Genomic DNA, 21,147 nt, shown 5'->3' on the forward strand with positions numbered 1-21,147 from the left:
CATCAGATGGTGACACTTGAGTAAAGCCCGGAGAAGCAAACCCCACAGAAATCTGACGAAGGAGTATTCCAGGCAGAGAGAAGAGTCAGTGCAAAGCCCAGAGGGAAGAGTGACCCCAGAGCATTCCAGGTATGGTCAGGGCAGGGCCAGGGCTAGGGTGAGGTTAGAGAAGCACTTGCCTAAGAAGCACAATTACAAAGGACACTAATAAACTCAGTAATCAAGATAAATAATATTTAATGCAATATTTTAAAAAATTAAAATTGATGCAGAAAAATCCAGGATGAACAAAATATCAAAATTTCAAATAAAGACAGGATCTGACCCTCCACTCATACAACCTTGCCTCACTCACCTGGATCCAATAAACTGTTATTTCCAAAAAACAAATATTATTTGTGTAGATTACTGAGGTTGTTATAGCACCCCCTTAAATTTTGCTCCCAAGACCAGTGCTTTATTTGCCTCACCTAGTCCCAGCCCCGGTCAAGAGGCCAGTGTGTCTGGGGAAGGGTGAATGAGGGGCCGTGGGAGAAGATGAGGTCAGAAGGCTCCCAGAGGCTACATTTAATAGAGCGGTGTGGCCATTCTGAGGATTCTGCCTTTTAATCCAAGGGAAATGTAGCACCATTAGAGGGTTTTTAACAGAAAAGCCACATGCTCTTGACTTTTTAAATGATGAATAAAAGAAGTAGAAGCAGGGAGAATGGTTAAGAAGATGTTTCTAATGGTACAGATGAGAGATGATGGCGGCTTGGACCAGAGGGGTGGCATGAAGATGGTGAAAAGTGGTCAAATTCTGGATATGTTTTGCAGGTACATCTGACATGGTTTGTGCAGGATTGAATCTAGTGTATAAGACAGGAGTAAAGGATCACTCTAATGTATTTAGGCAGAGAAACATGAAGAGGGGGTTGCCATTATAAGAGGAATGCAGTCTCAGGAGCAGGTGTTGGAGGACTGAGAGGTGGCCTTTACTTTTGGATATTTTAGGTTTGAAGTATCTATAAGCTAACCAAGTGCAGATGCTGAGTGAGCAAGCAAAAATTTAAGTAAGGAGTTGAGGGAGAGATTTCAGCCAGAGGTGCAAATGTGGAGGTCATCTGGAAATCTATATTGATAACTTGTTCTCCTCCTCCTTTTCCAGATACTGAAACATTTCTTCTGTGAACCAGAATTGGGAATCCTCTTTTAGAGAATACATCTTTTCATGAGATAGGATAGGTTGTATGATAGGTTAACTTTCATTCTTTTAACACTCTTCAGTGTCAAAGGAATTTGTTTAAAAACAAAAGAAACTTGGCTCTGTACATAAAACACCTTTGGTGGAGACTCTGCTTCCACTGAGATTTTAATTCTTGGCATTTTTTAATTAAAAGATTGGCAACTCGTTTCAAATTACAGGAGATGGCAGGGTCAAAATTTTAGTAACTGGATCCCACCACAAATATGTTGCTTCCCAAATCTGTATCACATTTTCTGCCAACATTTAATATGCTAATAGAATTATAATGGAACTAAATATCTCCAGAGGGGGAAAAACTGGAGAGAGAGGAGAGAGAGAGAGAGAGAAAGAAAGAGAGAGAGAGACTCTTCCTAGTGTTATTTATTTAAAACAGAAACCTGTCATTTCATATCAAACTGTCTATAATAAGTTGTAATAAATTTTCAAGCAATCTGGGTGTTTTATAAATATACAAACACTGCCACTTATGTTGGGCTGATTTTCAATGTTAAGCATTAGGTCATAGGCTGTGGCTAATGTTGAAAAGTTCTGTTTCACGCCTAAAAATCATACCGTGGGCTAAGACGAAAAGTTCCTTGTGGCAAACCATTTGACTAGCCTCTCTGGGCTGAGAAGAGATGAACTATTTGACTTCCTCTTCATAAGAAGACACAGTCTGCTGACTGCTAATAGGGAACAACAGGGAACACAACAAAATGTCCAAGTTAATTTTTAAACCTGCACAAGAACAACGCACCACTTGGCAACACTGATCAACTCCTATCCCAGGAAGATTCAAGACCACAGAGTATCAGTAGAACAGTTTGAGCTTTTAGCTCAGCTTTCAAAACAGTGACATCCCAGCCAGTGTTATGTAGTATATACGTTTCCATATAGATCACTTCTCATTAATTGATGCCATTTGCCCTGGTTTTGTTTCACAGATTAAAGTAAGAACCAATAATATCTAAATGCTGATATGGAATGAAAACACAGAATCCTCTTTGTTGGCTTATTTCAATCAAACATAGAAATATATCATTGTCATAGGAAGTCCATCCATAAAAGGAATTTTAGGTTTTTCTAATTAAGCCTTTTAGTAGAAAGATGTGATTTCTAATCAAATCCACGTTATACTGCAATTTCATATGCTGTTCTGTTTTCTTTATGCTTTGTATGCTAAATGTTAAAGTATCTTTCATAATTCTCTAAATTATTGTTTCAAATGTTATAAAGTAATAAAAATACAACAAAATACCATAAAGAGAAAAAGAGTTTCTTTATGAAATACACAAAGGACATATTAAAGATTTTTTAATCAGATATTTATTTTAAATACTTTATGAAATCAATAAATATTTTACCATGATAATGTAAGTTGCTCCAGTAACTGTCCTGAAAATGCTACTGTTTAAAGGAATATGAACTGGCTTAAAGAAATAAGAAATGCTTTTGCTACATATAACTTACATTACAGACACAGTGTAAGGGTAATGCTGACTTTGAGCGCTTGATTTTAAAATATTTACTTCTCAATGTCTTTTTAAACCATGAAGATAACTAGTGTTACTTAAAATAAGATGAAAATTAAAGATAAATATTCCGTAGCCCAAGCCAAAACTTAAACAAAACCTAAGTTAAGAACCATTAAAAATCAACAAAATTAGACTTGCAAACATTCTAGTAAAACATATGCTAAACTGTTTTTACATAAGTACTGAATATTCATGGAATTATAATTCATATGATTTTAAGTTCTACAATATCTGCATGAAGAATTGGAAAAGAGTAATATGCTAATAATGAGACAATAGATCGTAAGCTCCTCCTTTGAGTTAAAAAGGCAAAAACAGCATAATAACAATATATTATAAATAGTCAAGCAAACTTTGAGAGCTATTTTGGTAGACTATTTCACAGGAGAGGAAAGATAGAGTCAAAGGTAGACATGACAACTCAATGAGACCTAAATGTAAATGATAAAATCATCGACAAAAGCCTTGAAGGAAAATGCTTTTCCCATCCAGGGATGATTTGTACTGGCCTCCAGGTGTAATATTATGTGCACTGATGAGCTGATCAACAGAACAGAACTTCTACCCAGCTGTAATCAAGAGTGATTGATGGTTGGGACAAAAAAGTTGATTATCATGACAAGTTCGCTGATGCAGAGAAAATAAGCCCTGCTTGGGAAATGGGTAAAACCTGTTCAGAGACTACCTTTTAAAATCTTATTTATAAAGGAATCCAAGAGAAGGTTAAAAGTTGTGCAGATGGACCCGATGTCCCGATAAACCTGATAAGAATAAATTTGCCATACATCAATCTCTACAGATTTCCTATATAAGGAATTTAAAAGCTCATTTATGCCCAATAAAGAGTAACCACATACACAGTGTTACTTGTGTGATTATGAAAAGATCTCTCTGCTTCTCAAAGTATCACCGCAAATCACACCTGGGCACAGAGAATTAAACTTTCACAGCATACCATGCCTCCATTTCTATTCAGCTCCCTCCTCACAATGTAAGAGTCCACTAAACCACTGCAACCTTTACAACTATCAGATTCAATTTATATCAAAACATAGATTTGGACTGAGACAACAGATCCCAGAGGCAGTATTTTGCATTTACAATGAGGTTTGGCAGGCTTCAACAAGGTGAATCTGGGCCAGAATGTTGGGTCTAAGTACAGCATCCTGAAAGAGCACCTCGATCGTGCAGAGATCTGTGGAATAGGGAGTTTGATAGTTTTACCATGTATTCATCTTTCCAAGTTCTGGTTCTTAAGTCATCTAAGAAATTCTAGCAATGGAAACCAAATCTAGTGTGTAATTTACAGCATGCCTGATATAAATCCAGTCCCCTTAAGCCCAGGATCAAACCAAATCACCACTCCTAAACCAATCACCATAAGAAACTTTTAGTTTGAAGAAGGTAAAAATGAATGGGAGGTTCATTTCATCTTTATAGAGATTTTGGACCATGTGTACAATTGGGAAAGGTAAACGTATTTAATCACAATTACTCTAGTTAATTAATACAGAAAATAGGACTCAGTAAAAACGAGACAATAACAATTAGCAACTGTCAGAAAGGAAAGGATATAAACTGTCACAAACCCCAAAATTACACAAGAACAGACAGTAATATGAGTTACCTTTTTCCTCAAATTCCTTTGCTCCTCTGACCAGGAACAAACGTCTCTACTGTCCTGGTTTCGGGGATGTGAAACTGATGATTTATAAAATGCTGAAATAAACTATAATGAAACATAACAAACAACAAGAACAAACCAGGAGTCTTGATAAACAATGACTACAATCAATGAAAAGGGATGAGCAAATTTTATCTTCGGACAGTAATTGATGGCCGTTAAATTAGTTTCTACTTTTGGTTTTGACAAGTTTTGTTAGTGCCTAGTTATACTTTGGAAATGTACACAGTTATAAAAAGAAATACAAAACATTTGATTAAATTTTTAGTAGACATATGTACCAAGAAATTTCTGGGCAGCTGGGTTACACTAAGGATTTTATTCTGTGGCTAATAAAGATTTCATTGAAGAGTGATGAGGTTGCCGGTGCACTCTGAAATCTTCAATCATAAAGTTAAAATTTAGGGATTTTTGACAACAGTAATTTTTTTAGGGGGGACAAATAACTAATCTTCAGAGGTTGCTACAAAGCAAGCTTTCATAAGACTAGTTGCTAGGCCATGCTCAAGTCTAATTTCACTTATTCATTTCCCTTTAAAGACACGTGAATTTTCATGTTTAGGTTTCAGAGAATCAGTTGCTTAGGATGTGAATCCTACATTGTGCAGATATTAGGCATTGGGGAAAAGGAATCCTAAAATTTATTTGTATTAAAATCTAGCAATTCTTCTTAATGTCCCTTAGTGAAGCTGAAAGTTAGAACATCTTAGAGATTCCTGTGTCTACTTTCATTTCCTTGCCATGGCAATAGGGAAAAGTACTTCTTGTTTTGAGCATTTATTTACTCAACACTTGTTGAGTGATATCTAAGACTTGTAGAGCTTTCCTAGCATTAATGGCTTCTTGTCTCATTTTCTGGGGCCCCACAGACACCTCTTCGTTCGTTAAATTGGAAACATACCTCTGGCTTCACTGCCACATTCTGCCCTCCACCTTCTCTCTTTCCATGCCTTTTCCCACACTTAACCCTCTTCTTAAATTCTTTGCATTTAATGAAACAGACTCTCAGCACAGATTTTCTTCTATTTCTTCAATATTTACTTACTTACTACAATAGTAATGCCTTTTAAGTCGCTGTCAATTTTGAAATGTGTTCCTATATTCCAGCAATCCATGAGTATACTATTGGTATTCACCCTTGATTAACTTCTGCATTGTATGTAGACTTAAGTGGCCAATTGTCTTAGTAGAAAACTATCAGCTGATGTCAATGCAAGTCTCAAAAATAAATTTTCCCTAGGGTATGGCACCTGATATGATGAATAAAAACACTATATTGGGCTATATTGGGACTTAAAAGCCCTGTTTCTTGTCCAATTAGCTGTCAAAAGAACCTTGAAAAAATCAACTAAATATTCTGGCCTTTGGTTTCTCCATCTGTACAATCTATAAATAGAACGATTTCTTAGACATCTCTGTGCACGAATATAAAATAACTATGAGTTGCTTACAGTACTACATAGAAATGCAAATATCCCTTTGTTTACTGGAGGTTAAGTACGCATTTACTAATCATATCTAAAATCAACTTTCTTTTTCTAGACATTCAAGGTTAAATTTTCCATGTTTAGGAGAAGTTTGCTAGAAAAATAAATTTTATTATTTTGTTTGTTTATAAAGAAAAGAAACCCAGAGAAATATGGACTCTTTTATAAAGATTTCTCAATTCTCAGTCCCTTCTCCTTCATTCAAAACTCAGACGAACTCTGGAGTATCAAAGCCTGATTTCAGAGAGTCCTGAAACGACCCAATAGTTGGGGTTTTATTTTAAAAATCCTGCCAAAGAAGCACAGTGCTTAAATAGATTCCTATGTTCTTGGCTGGCTCATTTTCTCCTGAAATCTCTCGCAGCTAGACCCAATATTTCTTGCTTGGTCCTTCTGTTTTAGTTTTGTTTCTGAGAATTCCTGACAGAGCTGTGGGTTCCATTCAGGAAGTGGAAGCTAGCGAGGCTGAGGATGAAATGTGCCCCAAATGCACACTGGGCGCATAAGCCCTTCAAAAGCGACCTCCCAGCCACTTGTTTCAAACATTGCCACAACCTATAGGCCATCACCACACTCTCCAGAGCCGGCTCCTCACAAAAGGGTGACCTGGCAGCGCAACTAAACCTCATCAACTTCTCAGATGTGTCCCTTCTATGCAAGCCGGATGGCCCTGTCAAAGGACTGCTTTTGAAGAAGAAAAAAGCACACAGTGGGAAGACATAGTGCTCAGGCCAAAGCTCCAGAAAACTCTGAGTCCTGCAGACAGAGGACACTCTCTTATGAAAGAGATGTTTCAAAGCTGCATGAAAATTTAATTTATAACTGGGTCCCTCAGAAGATCCTCTGGGACACAGCAGCAGCAGCAGCAGCAACAGAGGTTGAAAGTTTTTAATAGATGCAGGTTTGCCAGGGACAAGTTGTCCCTGCATTTTTTTTTTAAAGGTAAAAAAAAATTACCAACAGTGAATGTCTCATAGCTTAACAGAAAAACACACTAAATACAAACACTTGAAACAGAGTAGATCCTTTTAAATACTCTTTTAAAAAAGCAAAGATATTTTCAAATTTTGATATTATTAAAGAGTAGTATACATTCAAAGGAAAAAAAACCTGCTTTTTTTTATCCTATACAATAAAAACGGCCTTTCAATTTCATTTACTACACAGTTTATGATTAAATTGGCTACATGTCACATTTTATTTAATTCTTACAACATCACTATAAGGTATGGCTACTCATTTGAAATTGGATGGCTGTGGAACCTGTAAGTTCCATGAAGAGCCCAAAGACATGTGACCAAATAGAGAAGGCAACTCTAGACAACAGGTGGCCTAATTCCTAAAGTGATGATTTTCCTACCATTTCATTCTGCTTTCCTGGAGGCTGCTTTCAGGTTTGGGATTAGATGAATATCCCATATGCACAGGTTTTTATTAACCTTTCTCATAGGATGTGTAATAAAATTCTGAAATCTAAGTGTGAGAATGATAATATCTGTAGTCTCACTGGCCGGTCTTAAGGAAATCTGTAGAAAATTGTAACTGAGGTTGTAAAAATGGTATAATTTGAGACAAAATATGTGCCTTAAAAGCCATAAAAGAATAATAGATACAACAATTCCCTTTTCCTTTATAGAATTCAAGCATGCTTGTAAAGGGTGTTCAGACAATAAAGAAAAAGGAGAAAGAAGTAAAAGAATAGTTCTTTGACCCCAATACAACTGCTATTAGTTTTTGTTTTTACCCCACCTAAGCAGTATTTCCTTCAAACATCAACCTCACCAATAATATTGATTTAAATATAAACAAGATATTTTAAGCCATGATGTAAAGTAAACTTAATTATCTAATTTGATCTTTGGTAAAAAAAGACTACTTCTATCAGCATGTTCTTCATTATATTGAGACACTTGGTTATGGCTGTTATGACTGAGAAATATGAATTAAATACAGACACATAGCTTAGTTTTACTTCATTTCTGGGTTCTAAAGTGTAGAAAAATTAATTTCTATTTTATAATACCACTGGAAAAGTTATCATTATATTGGTGATGATCCCAGGGATCCCCTTTTAGAGGAGTATGAGGTCTCCAAACAATGTTATGCTTTAATGAGGTTTTTGTTTCCCCCTTCTGGTGTATCAAACAGTTCCCCAAAGTAATTGATGCTTGATAGTCTGAGTCCTAAAGGACATGTTGTTACTGCATTATAGTTCATAAATTTGAATTTCAATTTAAACTTTCCACATGTTTGTGCTTGAATTGTATGTGACTGAATGTAAGTAATGCCATTTGAGAGGACTTGTGAGCACTTGTGGGTGAGATGTAGCCCCTGAATGGCTTTCTGTACCAGTTCTGCCTCCTTCCAGGTAGTTCCATAAGGAACAAAACCCCCAGGCCTTCTGTCTAAGACAGCCTGATTAAGCAGGAAACACACAGATCTCACTCTGTGACATTGTTGTAGCATCCACTGGAACTTCAGAATGGACTTGCTGTCCTACCCTGAACAGATGCGGTGTGAGCAGCAGAGAAGAAAACACTGGCCCTACCCAGCCAGCTAGCGGCCACATGGCCTTGTACAGATCTCCTGCACACTCTGCATCTCAGCTTTTGCATGTGAAATTAGCACAAGGTCTCCTCTGTGTCTAACATACTATGAAATTCTATTGTTAGAAGGTTAATTACAATAACATTAAGATGCTACAATTTTATAATTTCTTAGTTTGGGATCTAAGATCCTATTTCCCATTCTATAAACAATCATTGAGCATTCATTCTCTACTTCATTTAATACACATACATCTATGTTGGGCCTGCTATAAATTGTCTTTCAAAGGCACACTTAATAACTTGCCCAGGACACATGGTAATTTATGCTTATTTTAAGATGCTGATAAAATAATTGGACAAATTATAACCCTTTAGTCTTTAATTGGAAGCTTTCTACATAACCCTATGTATGTTTCACATGAATGTCGAGAAGAGTTTTTATCAAGAAAAAGCCTACACCAGGAAAAGGTAATCTGATTAAAAATGCATATAATATAATTAATGACATTTTAAAAACTATCTGCAGGGCCAAAATGGAAACTGGATCATACAGGAAATAGGTATGGCGAGACACCAAACTACACAGTTTATGATATGAAGGGTTAAAAAAATAAATAAAAGCTTAGAGGGAAAGGAAATTGAATTTTCATGATCCAAAGATGAAAAGAACTACAAGCTATTATTTTCATTGGAAGGAGAAGAGGCTTTGAAATGTAAAAAGGTTCATAAGGCAAAAATACTTTCCTATGTCGTAGAGGATTCAGCCAAGCATACAACTGAATTACAGTGTTATTTTTCCAGAAAGATTCTAGGTCTAAAAATGGAGACAGGAACACAAATTCCAGATTTACCTGGAAAGAACAGAAGGGCTATTTTACTGGGATTAGAAAGACTTTTCTTGGTATTAAAATGATTCAATATAATATATATGTGTATTTGCATTATGGTTTTTCTCTATATAGGGATTATCTTCTCATATATGGATCGATTGATAAATCCAATTGATCTTGGCATTCAGTATCTAAATATTTTATACAATTAGTACTTATGGGCATGACTGGTCAATATTTCTAATACATGAGTTTCTCTTATTGATATATAATAATACAAAAATATTTTTTAAGTTTCTTAGAGAGCTTCTATTCCTATATTTCAATTCTGCAATGATTTTGTTTTGGTTGTAAAACATAGTTAAAATGTTGCTATGTCATTAATAAACTCAGCATTGGCTTTTCCTATTTAAAAAAATAAAACTGCAATATTTAAAATTAATACTGCATAGTGAATTTATATCCAAGGTTCTGTATAAAACAAAGTGTAAGGTCAATGAATTCACATGGGTCTAGCTTACATAGACCAAAGAAACTGGACTGAGTAATTATCTGAAAAATTCAAGTGGTCATGAAATTTAGTTCAAACTTACATCTAACATCCAAATAAACTACAATATCTGTGGTAGGCAAATTAATGTGTTCTCAAAGATGTTTAAATCCTAACTACCGGAAACTATGAATGTGTTATATTATAACACAAAGGGAGATTAGGTTAGCAGATAGAAATCAGGTTGCTAATCAGCTGACCCTGAACTAGGGAAACTATCCTGAATTAACCAGGTGGGCCCACTGTGATCACAAGGGTCTGTAAATGTGGAAGAGAGAGGCAAAGGACTGAAAGTCAGAATGATTAGGAGTGAGGACTCAGTTGGCTATTGCTGTTTTTGAAGATGGGATGGGGTCACAAGCCAAGGAATGTATGCAGCCTCCAGAAGCTGAAAAAAAGGAAAACACTGGATCTTCCCCTAAAGCCTCCAGAAAGAACATAACCCTGAGGACACCTTGATTTTATCCTAGTGAGATTCATTTCAGACTTTTCTGCTACAGAACTGTAATATGATAAAGACACACCTTGGAGATGTTGCAGATCTGGTTCCAGAAGACTGCAATAAAGTGAATATCACAATTAAGTGGGTCAAATGGATTTTCTCATTTCCCAGTGCATATAAAAGTTATGCTTACACTATGCTGTAGTCTATGAAGTGTGCAACGGCATTGAGTCTAAAAATACAATTCATATAACTTAATTTAAAAATACTTTATTGGTAAAAAATACTAACAATCTTGTGAGCCTTCAGCGAGTTATAAACTTTTTGCTGGTGGAGGATCTTGCCTCAATGTGGTTGGCTACTTACTGGTAAAGGTCGTGATTGCTGAAGGTTGGGGAGGCTGAGGCAATTTCTTAAAAGACAACAATGAAGTTTGTTGCATCAATTGACTCATAATTTCATGAAAGACTTCTCTGTAGCATATGATGCTGTTTGATAGCATTTTACCCTCAGTAGAACTTTCAAAATTGGAGCAGTCTTTTCAAACCCTGCTGCTGCTTGATCAACTAAGTTCATGCAATATTCTAAATTCTTTGTTGCAATTTCAATAATATTCACAGCGTCTTCACCAGCAATAGATTCCATCTGAAGAAACCACTTTCTTTGCTCATCCATAAGAAGCAACTCTGTTCGACTTTTATCATGAGATTACAGCAATTCAGTGACATCTTCAGGCTTCACTTCTGATTCTAGCTCTCTTGATATTTCCACAACATCTACAGATACTTCCTCTACTGAGGTCTTGAAACTCTCAAAGTTATCCATGAGGGTTGATACTCTCACCACTTCCCATAAATCACAAATATTCTTAATGGCATCTAGAATGGTGAATCCTTTCCAGAAGGTTTCAATTTACTTTGCTCAGATCCATGAGAGGAATGACTATCTATGGCAGCCATAGCTTTATGAAAGGTATTCTTAAAAATAAGACTTGAAAGTCAAAATTACTCCTTTTTCCATGGGCTGCATAATAAATGTTGTATTAGCAGACATGAAAACAACATTTGTCTCTTCGTACGTCGTGTCAGAGCTATTGGGTGACCAGGTGCATCGTCAATGAGCAGTAATATTTTGAAAGTAATCTTTTTTTTCTGAGCAGTGTGTCTCCATGGTGGGCTTGAAATATTCAGTAAGCTATGCTATAAACAGATGTACTGTTATCCAGGCTTTATTCAATTTATAGAGCACAGGCACAGCAGATTTACCATAATTCTTAAGGATGCTAGGATTTTTGGAATGATCAATGAGCAATGGCTTCAACTTTAAGTCACTAGCTACATTAGCTCCTAACAAGAGAGTCAGCCTGTCCTTTGAAGATCCAAAGGCAGACACTGACTTCTCCTCTCTAGCTATGAAAGTCCTACATGGCATCTTCTTCCAGAAGAGGGATGTTTTGTTTCCATGGAAAATCTGTTGTTTAGTGTAGCTATCTTCATCAATTGTATTAGCAAGATTTTCTGGAGAACTTATTGCAGCTTCTACATTAGCATTTGCTGCTTCACCTTGAATATTTATATTATAAACTTCTTTCTTTAAATCTCATGAACCAACTTCTGCTAGCTTCAAACTTTTCTTCTACAGCTTCATCACCTCTTTTAGGCTTCATAGAATTGAAGAGAGTTAGGGGCTTGCTCCGGATTAGGCTTTGACTTAAGGGAATGTTATGACTGCTTTGATCTTCTATCCAGACCACTAAAACTTTCTCCAGCAACTTATCAGCCATAAGGCTATTTCATTTTATTATCATTCATGTGTTTATTAGAGTAGCACATTTAATATCCTTCAACTACTTTTCCTTTGCATTCATAACTTGGCTGTTTGGAGGAAGAGTCTAGCTTTTGCCCTATCGTGGTTTTTGACATGCCTGCCTTACTAAGCTTTATCATTTCTAGCTTTTGATATAAATTGAGAGACATGTGACTCTTCCTTTCACATGAACACTCAGAGGCCACTGTAGGGTTTTTAGTTGGCCCAATCTCAGGGAATAGGGAAGCTCAAGGAGAGGGAGGGAGACAGAAGTACGGCATGCTGGTGGTGCAGTCAGAACACACACAACTTTTATCGATTATGCCATCTTGTATGGGTGCAATTTGAGGCACCCCAAAACAACTATAATAGTAACATTAAAGATCACTGATAACAAACCACTGTAACAGATACAATAACAATAGAAAAGTTTGAAATATTGAAAGAATTGCCAAAATGTGAGACAGAGACAGAGTAGAGGCAAGCCTATATATTTGTGTTGTTTCAAGCCACTAGGTTTGTGGTAGTTTGTTACAGCAGCAGTAAACAATTAATATACTAACCATCTAGCAAACAGTCAAGGCTACAATTGTTTAATTATGACTCAGACTGATTAGCACAAATCCCTCAAATACATTGCCCAATTTCCATTTACCACATGCTGGACAGACCTGAAAGCAAAGTTATGAGAGGGAGAAGCCAATTGTCCCTAATAAATACATATCGATTCCTACATCACGGAGAAACTTCCATAACAAAATAAATTGCTACTCTCTGTTACCAAAGAAATAATATAAGATTACATCTTAGAAAAGAATATGTTAATATTCCTTACATGATGTTCTTTATGTTAATGTTAATAATCATATATGTGTGTATACAACTCCTAAAGTGTATCTGATATTTCCACAATGTCCTAACATAACTTTGATATCAATCTACAGAATTTGAAACACTCAAAAAAACAAAACCACTCTCTGGAAGTTGTGATTGATCCATCACTTGGAATAATCAACCAGAAGAACTGGCCTGGACATGATATGTGGGATTCGTGCACTCAGTGGGAGATAAGTTTCAGTGACCTTGAAGTCCCTTTCTGATTCTTAGTTTACAGGAAATATCGCTAATACAGAACAGAATATTGACAGTGAATTCTTGGCAGGAGCATATATTTGAAATAGCCCCATTAGATGTAAGAAGCTGGCAACATGGCTCCTGGGAGACTTCTACATCATTATCTGATCAATTCCAAAGTAAAGTATCAATATAATTTAAAAAGAAAAGAACTAAAAGGAGCCACTTAAAGTAACAATTATGAAACTCTATGATTGTTTTTTAAGCATTTAGAAATGACCAAAGTTACAACTATTGAATTAAAAATTCTTTTTTTATTTTATTTTTTGAGACAGAGTCTCACTCTGTAGCCAGGGCTAAAGTGCAGTGGTGTCATCATAGCTCACTGCAACCTCAAACTCCTGGGCTTAAGCAATCTTCCTGCCTCAGCCTCCCAAGTAGCTGGGACTACAGGCTCACATCACAGGACTCAGCTAATTTTTTTTATTTGAAGTAGAGATGAGGTCTTGCTCTTGCTCACACTGGTCTCAAACTCCTGAGCTCAAGTGATCCTCCTGCCTTGACCTCCTAGAGTTCTAGGATTGTAGACATTGAGCCACTGCACTCAGCCAAGTTCAAAATTCTTATTTTCATGTTAGGAGAACTCTATAAAATAGCTGGTAGAGAATATTATGTAACAATCATCACTTGAAAATATTGTTAATAAACAATCCCAGGATAAATTTATATAATTCAAATCAAGGTGCTTAGTATTAAAAAATGAACAAATAAACAAAAGACATCTTTTCAAATAAAATGCTATATGTTTGGTGTATTCTTTCTTTTTAGCAGCATATATCATTTAAGTACTGCTATGGACTGAATGTTTATATTCCTGCCAAATTCAGATCATATGTTCAAATTCTAACCCCCAAAATGATGGCATTAGGATGTGGGGCTTTTGGGGAGGTGATTAGTTTGTGAGAGAAGAACCCTCATGGATGGAATTAGTGCCCTTATAAAATAGGCCCAAGGAACACTGTGGAAGAAAATAGCAGAGGACGTAAACAGATGGAAAACCATACCATGCTCATGGATCGGTAGAATCAACATTGTTAAAATGTCTATACTGCCCAAAGTGATCTACAGATTCAATGCAATCACTATTAAAATATCAATATCATTTTTCACGACTCTAGAAAAAATAATTCTATGCTTTGTATGGAACCAAAGAAGACCCCATATAGCAAAGGCAACCTTAAGCAAAAAGAACAAATTGGGAAGTGTCAATTTACGAGACTTCAAGCTATACTACAAGGCTATAGTAACTAAAACAGCATGGTACTGGCACAAGAGCAGTGACATAGATCAATGGATCAGAACAGAGAATCCAGACATAAAACCATCCTCATACTGCCATCTGATCTTTCACAAAGCAGACAAAAACATACACTGGGGGAAAGAATACCTATTCAACAAATGGTGCTGGGAAAATTAGCCCCACGAAGAAGACTGAAACAGGATCCATATCTCTCATCACTCACAAAAATCAGCTCACAATGGATATAGACTTAAACCAAGGCATGAAACTATAAGAATTCTGGAAGATAATGTTGGAAAAACTCTTATAGACATTGACCTAGGCAAAGAATTTATGAAGAAAGCCCCAAAAGCAATCACAGCAACAAAAATAAATGGGACATTGTCAAATTAAAAAGCTTCTGCATAGAAGGAAACAATCATTACAGCGAATAGACAACCTATAGAATCGGAGAATATATTTGGATGTTATACATCCAATAAAGGGCTGAAACTAGGAACTATAAAGAAATCAAGCAAATCAGCAAGAAAAAAAAAACAAACAACCCCATTAAAAAGTGGGTAAAAAACATGAGCAGAAACTTTTCAAAAGAAGACAGACGAATGACCAACAAACATATGAAAAAATGCTCAACATCTCTAATCATCAGAGCAATGCAAATCAAAACCACAATGAGTTATCATCCAATTCCAGTGAGAATGGCTTTTATCAAAAAGTCCAAAAACAAATGTTGGTGTGGATGCAGAGAGAGGAACACTCATACACTGCTGGTGGGACTGCAAACTAGTACAACTTCTATGGAAAGCAGTATGGAGATACCTCAAAGAACTAAAAATAGAACTACCATTTGATCCAGCAATCCTACTATTGGATATTTACACAAAGGAAAAAAAGATATTCTATAAAAAAGACATCTGCACTGAAATGTTTATAGCAGCACAATTCACAATTGCAAAGAAGTGGAAACAACCCAAGTGCCCATCAATACATGAGTAGATTAATAAAATGTGATGTGTGTGTGTGTTACACCATGGAGTACTATTCAGCCAAAAAAAATAGTGAACTAATACCTCTTGTACTAATCTGGACGGAGCTAGAGAGCATTCTTCTAAATGAAGTGTCACAAGAATGGAAAAACAAACACCACAAGTACTCACCATTAAATTGGAACTAAATGATCAACACTTATGCGCACATATAGAAATAAAATTCATCAGAAATCAAGCAGGGGGGAGGTTGGAGGAGGGGATGGGTAAATTCACACCGAACGGGTACAATGCACACTATGTGGGGGATGGGTACACTTATAATTTTGACCAAAATGGTACAAAAGCAATTTATATAACAAAAATGTTTGTACCCCCATAATATTCTGAAATGAAAATAAATATATAAATAAATAAATGAATATAAAATACAGTACAAAAAGTTAGAGCATCTATTATACAATTTATAGCTGGTATTTAAAGATGCTGTTTCAGGTGATATTCTAAATGCTTTGTATGTGTTAACTCATTTATTAAAACAATCCTTCTAATATTTATATTATCCCCCATTTTACAAAGTTGCGAAAGTTGAGGAAAAGAAACCTTACTTGAGTATAACATAATAAGTTACAGCTAAGACGTGCTGACTCATTTAGACTCCATTTCCCATTCCTTCTGTGCTTTCTACCATTCCGTCCTCCTCCAGCAAGTGTGTTGACTTGCTGGATCCTTCTTATCTGCATTTCCTTATTAAGAATTAAAACTGACCATATATAATCCTTCTTAACTTACTTAACATTCTTTTATAAACATTTTCAAAGTTATTACATGGTCTTTGTAAACATTCAATTATTATACTATACTCAAATAACTGGATGAGTCAATTAACGTAACTATTGCCATATCTTGGGGCAAAGAATTGTCTTTGAACTTTTATAATTAAAAAACAATGCTACTACAATAAACATATTTTAGCATAAATACATAAATAAAATAATATAGGTCCAAGGGAGCTCCTTTATCCTTCTTACTATGTGAGAATACACTGAAAATGTACCATCTCTGAACCAGAAAGCAGGCCCCTACCAGACACTGAATTGGCCAGCACCTTGATCTTGGATCTCAGCCTCCAGAACTGTGAGAAATAAATTCCTGTAGTTTATAAGCTACTTAGTTTATGGTATTTTGTTTTAGCAGGCCAAAAAGACTAAGATAGGTATTAAATAGGCAATCTACTCTTCTCTTTCTTAAGTCAACAAAAGTGATGTTGTAAAATTATCTGATGATTGCACTAGTAGGTATGAGTACATAAGACAACAGCAAACCTTATACAAAATGAAATCTTCTCCTCACAGACAAAACAAACAACTTTATTTATGCCACCTCTATTTCGTATGCCTGATTATCTTGTACCCTATCCTCATCACCAGAACATCCAAGGGAGCTACTTGACTGGGGAGATTAAATACTGGAAGGCTTAGCATTCTCTAGAATGCAGGTATGTTTGGTCATCTTCACATTGTCAACCTAGGATTAGATCATGGCACCTTGGAGGAGTCCGTTTTGATAGGGCTGGTCCCTCTCTTTGCCTGGAGTATGAACAGTGTCCAATTTCTGTTTCTTCCAAACCAACATTCCCTCTTTCCTCTGCATCTCTCAGAACTAACCTCACACCGAAGCAGGTTTAGCAGGGAAGGGGGAAAACACAGATTATTCATATTGGCCACAAGTCAAAATTATTATCACTGTGATGGATCCAGAGTCCTCCCTGATCCTAGAAAAGGTATAAGGTGTGAATAACTCCCTGAATAACTTGCAAAGCACTGGTCAGGTCCACACATATTTCCCTCTGTGTCCACTTATGTTTTATTGTTTTGGGGCTTGAATGATTTGAGGTCTTTAGGATCCCCTGTTAAACTGTTAATATTCCTAGGACAATAACTTGAGATTTCTAATACAAATATAAGTAAGGACACAAGGGCTGATCTGGAATTTGGGGCTTTCATGTCAGGCAAAAGAAGTTTACAGAGCCAAACTATTGGCCTCAGAATATGATTTGTTTCCTACCTTATTTCAGAGGTGTAATGTATTGAAAGCCTCATTAGTCCTATTCCCAAAGGCATAGTGTATTACCTACATGTAGCTTTCCCAGCAGACAAAAAATAAAAATAAAAACAAACAAAACAAACACTAAACTGCAAGTATAAAAACTTGTATGTGTATGGATTTTGTATAGTAAAAAACTAAGCACAATGTAATAAATTCCAAAATCAAAACATATAAGGAATGAAATGCTACCTTTGAATTTTGACATGCTCAGTTATTGGAGAAAAGTGTTTTAAAAAATTTTTTCTCCTACAGGATCAGAACAGCATAATACATTTTTTAGTGAATACTAAATGATAAACTTACATCAGAATTAAATCTCAACTGGCAAATGTTGCATGATATGATTTGCTTTCTTCGATGGGGAAGAGGAACCCCGAATGTATGATTTATTACAGCTTTCTGAATTGGGTCCATCTGTAATGAGAAAAAAATACAACAAATAGAAATAAAGCTTGTCAGTTCCATTGGAATTTTCCTATTTCATTAAAGAACCAATCTGCACAGCTTCAATCTACTGCTCACATTATAAAGAACATTTTTATTCTAAGAAACAACATTTCTAATTTCTGGGAAAATAGATAACCAAAAGCTCAAAGCTCAGTATGATAAGGATATGATAAACGTACCCATTAGATTCCACATTTAGGATCAACAATTGTCTTAGTTTAATAATCCTTAAATATAATTAAAGATTTATCAAAACTCAAGTTATTGCTAATGCAAATAATTTAACACAGAAATGTGTCTATTGTCCCAAAATGGACTTCAAAATAGAGTTATTCAGCTGGGAAGTCATGAAAATAAATTATGTACCATTATTCAACATCAACCTGATGTTATGTTTGGTATCTTTTAGATCCTAAGAATATAGTATACAAATTCTGCTTTCTATAAGGAGCTGTTAATTAAGTCATTCAGTAATCATTTACTGACTACCTAGTATATACTGCTCTCCTATGGACATATTTTGGAAGGTACAGAGAGTTTGGGCCAGATGTCAGTTATCTATCTCCATCCTATCCCCAGGACAGGACAAGCAACAACAGAAACGTAATCTCAGCAATCCAACTCTGAGAAGGCTTAATATTCCCTCACCAATTTTTGTCCTGTTGTTCACATCAGTGATTCTCGAACTGTTAGAGTCAGATCAAACTTTTGATCTGCTTCTTAATTCTTATGAAAACTCTTTTCTATCTGTGTCTATTTCTTAAAGTTGTGATGAGGTTTGAATATGATAATTCATGAAATTTACTTAGCACAGTCAGTCTGGGCACATTTAAAAAATCAATAGATGCTGGCTATTATTATATGTTCCTTATGGCAGCACATGTGAAGATCAAGGTCAACATGTGCTAAACAAAGTTAACACTCCTATAGTCATTGTTGGCACACTAGCCATTTCTCTCATAATCAAAAAACATTTCTGAATGGTTTCAATGTTCTGTATATAGCCACGACTTCTGTTAAATGCCTGAAAATTTAGGAATTCTTAACTCTTATCAGATACAAATTCTTCTAAGACTCCTCACAATAGATTGAGATAGCTCAGAAATGATTTGACATACACAGAAAAACTCAGAATGTGTCAGAGGAATGATGCTCTCATATTCAGCTTCTGTGACACATTATAGTTTATTAATTCCCCTAAATAAATCATTGATAAATTCCACTTCATATCGTGTATTTCAATCACCAGAACCACTCATAGGCTATCTCCACTGGCAGGTCAGAGAAAGTTTCTGTCTCCCCTGTGTTCACAACTCCCATTAGGTGGTCTAGGCACTCTGAACAATAAAAACAACAACAACAATAAAAATACTAGCAATAAGCATTTATTAAATGCATTCTATGTGCTAACCACCCAGATAGGTGCTTTACATATTTAACAGTTACAATGAACAAAGAAGACCTCATGGGTGTAATCATTTTTATCTTCTACCTTCTTTTTAAGTTTGTTAACTGACATCAATTCTTATCCAGATTCTGGATGAAACTCAGGCTGTCCCCATAATTTTTCTGGTGACTTTTTGGTATTAGCAAATTATAAAATCCCCTCCCCACTTACTAGTGAATTCTACCATACTTTCTTTGTAATCAATTTTATTTAGGTATAATTTACACAGTAAAATTCACCAATGTTAAGTGTACAAGTTAATGAAATCTTACAAATGCATACAGTCCTGATAATTACCATATAAAACATTTCCATTACCTGGAACAAGTTCCCTCCTGCCCCTCTGTGGTCAATCTCTGTCTACTATCCCCAGCCCCTGGAACCACTGGTCTGCTTTCTGTCACTATATTTTTGCCTTTTCTATAAGTTCATATAAATGGTATCACAGAGAATGTGGTCTTTTGTGTCTGGCAACTTTCATTCAATACAATGCTTTTCAGATTCATCCAGGTTGTTACATGTATCAGTAGCTTGTTTCTTTTTATTGCTGAGTAGCATTCCTTTGTATGGATATACTGCAATGTGTTTATCCATTGCCACTGGTGAACATTTCAATTGTTTTCAGTAAATCCTATGATCTTTTCAAGTCTTAATAACAATCTAAGCTCAGGCCTAAATTCAGTTCAATTTCTTAATCCAAACATTAAAAATTAATTTAAAATTACAGTATCTCTTTTTGTTTTAGCTTGGGCCTGCTATAGGACAGTAGTATGAAAGGTCACAGGGCCTGCTACAGGATTCTTCTCTACACACACTGCCAAGTGCTCCACCCCAGTTACACTTCCAACCCTGCCTCACCCCTATTTCTTCAGAACCAACATTAACAATGCACAGAGCTCAAGAAAGCCAATGGCCACACAATTGTGTGGATCTGAACTGGCTTGGTGGCCCTCATTCTGCTCTCCAGGATCATTCTTTACCACTTTAAAAATGTCATCACAAAGCTTCTGTAACAACAAGCACAAAGAACACTGGGGGATAATTTTCCCTTCAGTCGCCAGCTGAAAGAAAAATTAATCGTAGAAAGAGGTCACTGACATAGAGGTATTTCTCCCACCACGTTCTGCTGTGTGTTCTGTACATAAAGGGGGCCCATTTCTAGCAGGGGATAAGGTGAATGATCCCTATGACCCATTAAGGAATATTGAAGTCCTTTTATAATAAGACTTCGAAATAAAAATGAACTGCATATTTATATCAAAGATGCTCGCTGAAAATACATACTGCTGAGTTTTTATCATATATTGGTGAGCAGGGTATTATTTTGGTCTTTTAGTAACACTGGGGAAGCAGGGAACACATTCAATCCAAATTTGTGTAGGAGGTATTTTGGAACTAGATACTTCATGCAAATGTGACATAGTCTCTAGATTAAATTCTTTTGTGTGAATTGAATGATGTTATGATCACTGTGGCTATAAAATCAGATTTCAAAATGCAAATTCTTCTTCCAAGACAATTTTATTTCCCAGAATACATTAAAAAAACCCACTCAACTAAATTATATTTTAAAGATGGTTTCACAAACTATAGGTACACCACCAAAAGTAATTATATTTTATCATTTTAGGAATCTGGTACAGCAAAATTATTGAAGTTTTAACACTTTTATTAAT

General features: G+C 35.7%; 1 protein-coding gene across 1 annotated transcript in view; it reads right to left on the bottom strand.

Moving 5' to 3' along the window:
• The window catches only part of ZNF385D (zinc finger protein 385D), a 227,308-nt gene that overhangs the window by 111,834 nt on the left and 94,327 nt on the right, over positions 1–21,147 (bottom strand). The window contains exon 2 of the mRNA XM_069473294.1: positions 17,881–17,991. Coding sequence (XP_069329395.1) covers positions 17,881–17,991 — 111 coding nt within the window. The remainder of the gene's footprint in view (positions 1–17,880; positions 17,992–21,147) is intronic.

Source organism: Eulemur rufifrons, chromosome 7 (assembly GCF_041146395.1).
Source record: "Eulemur rufifrons isolate Redbay chromosome 7, OSU_ERuf_1, whole genome shotgun sequence".
NCBI lineage: Eukaryota > Metazoa > Chordata > Mammalia > Primates > Lemuridae > Eulemur > Eulemur rufifrons.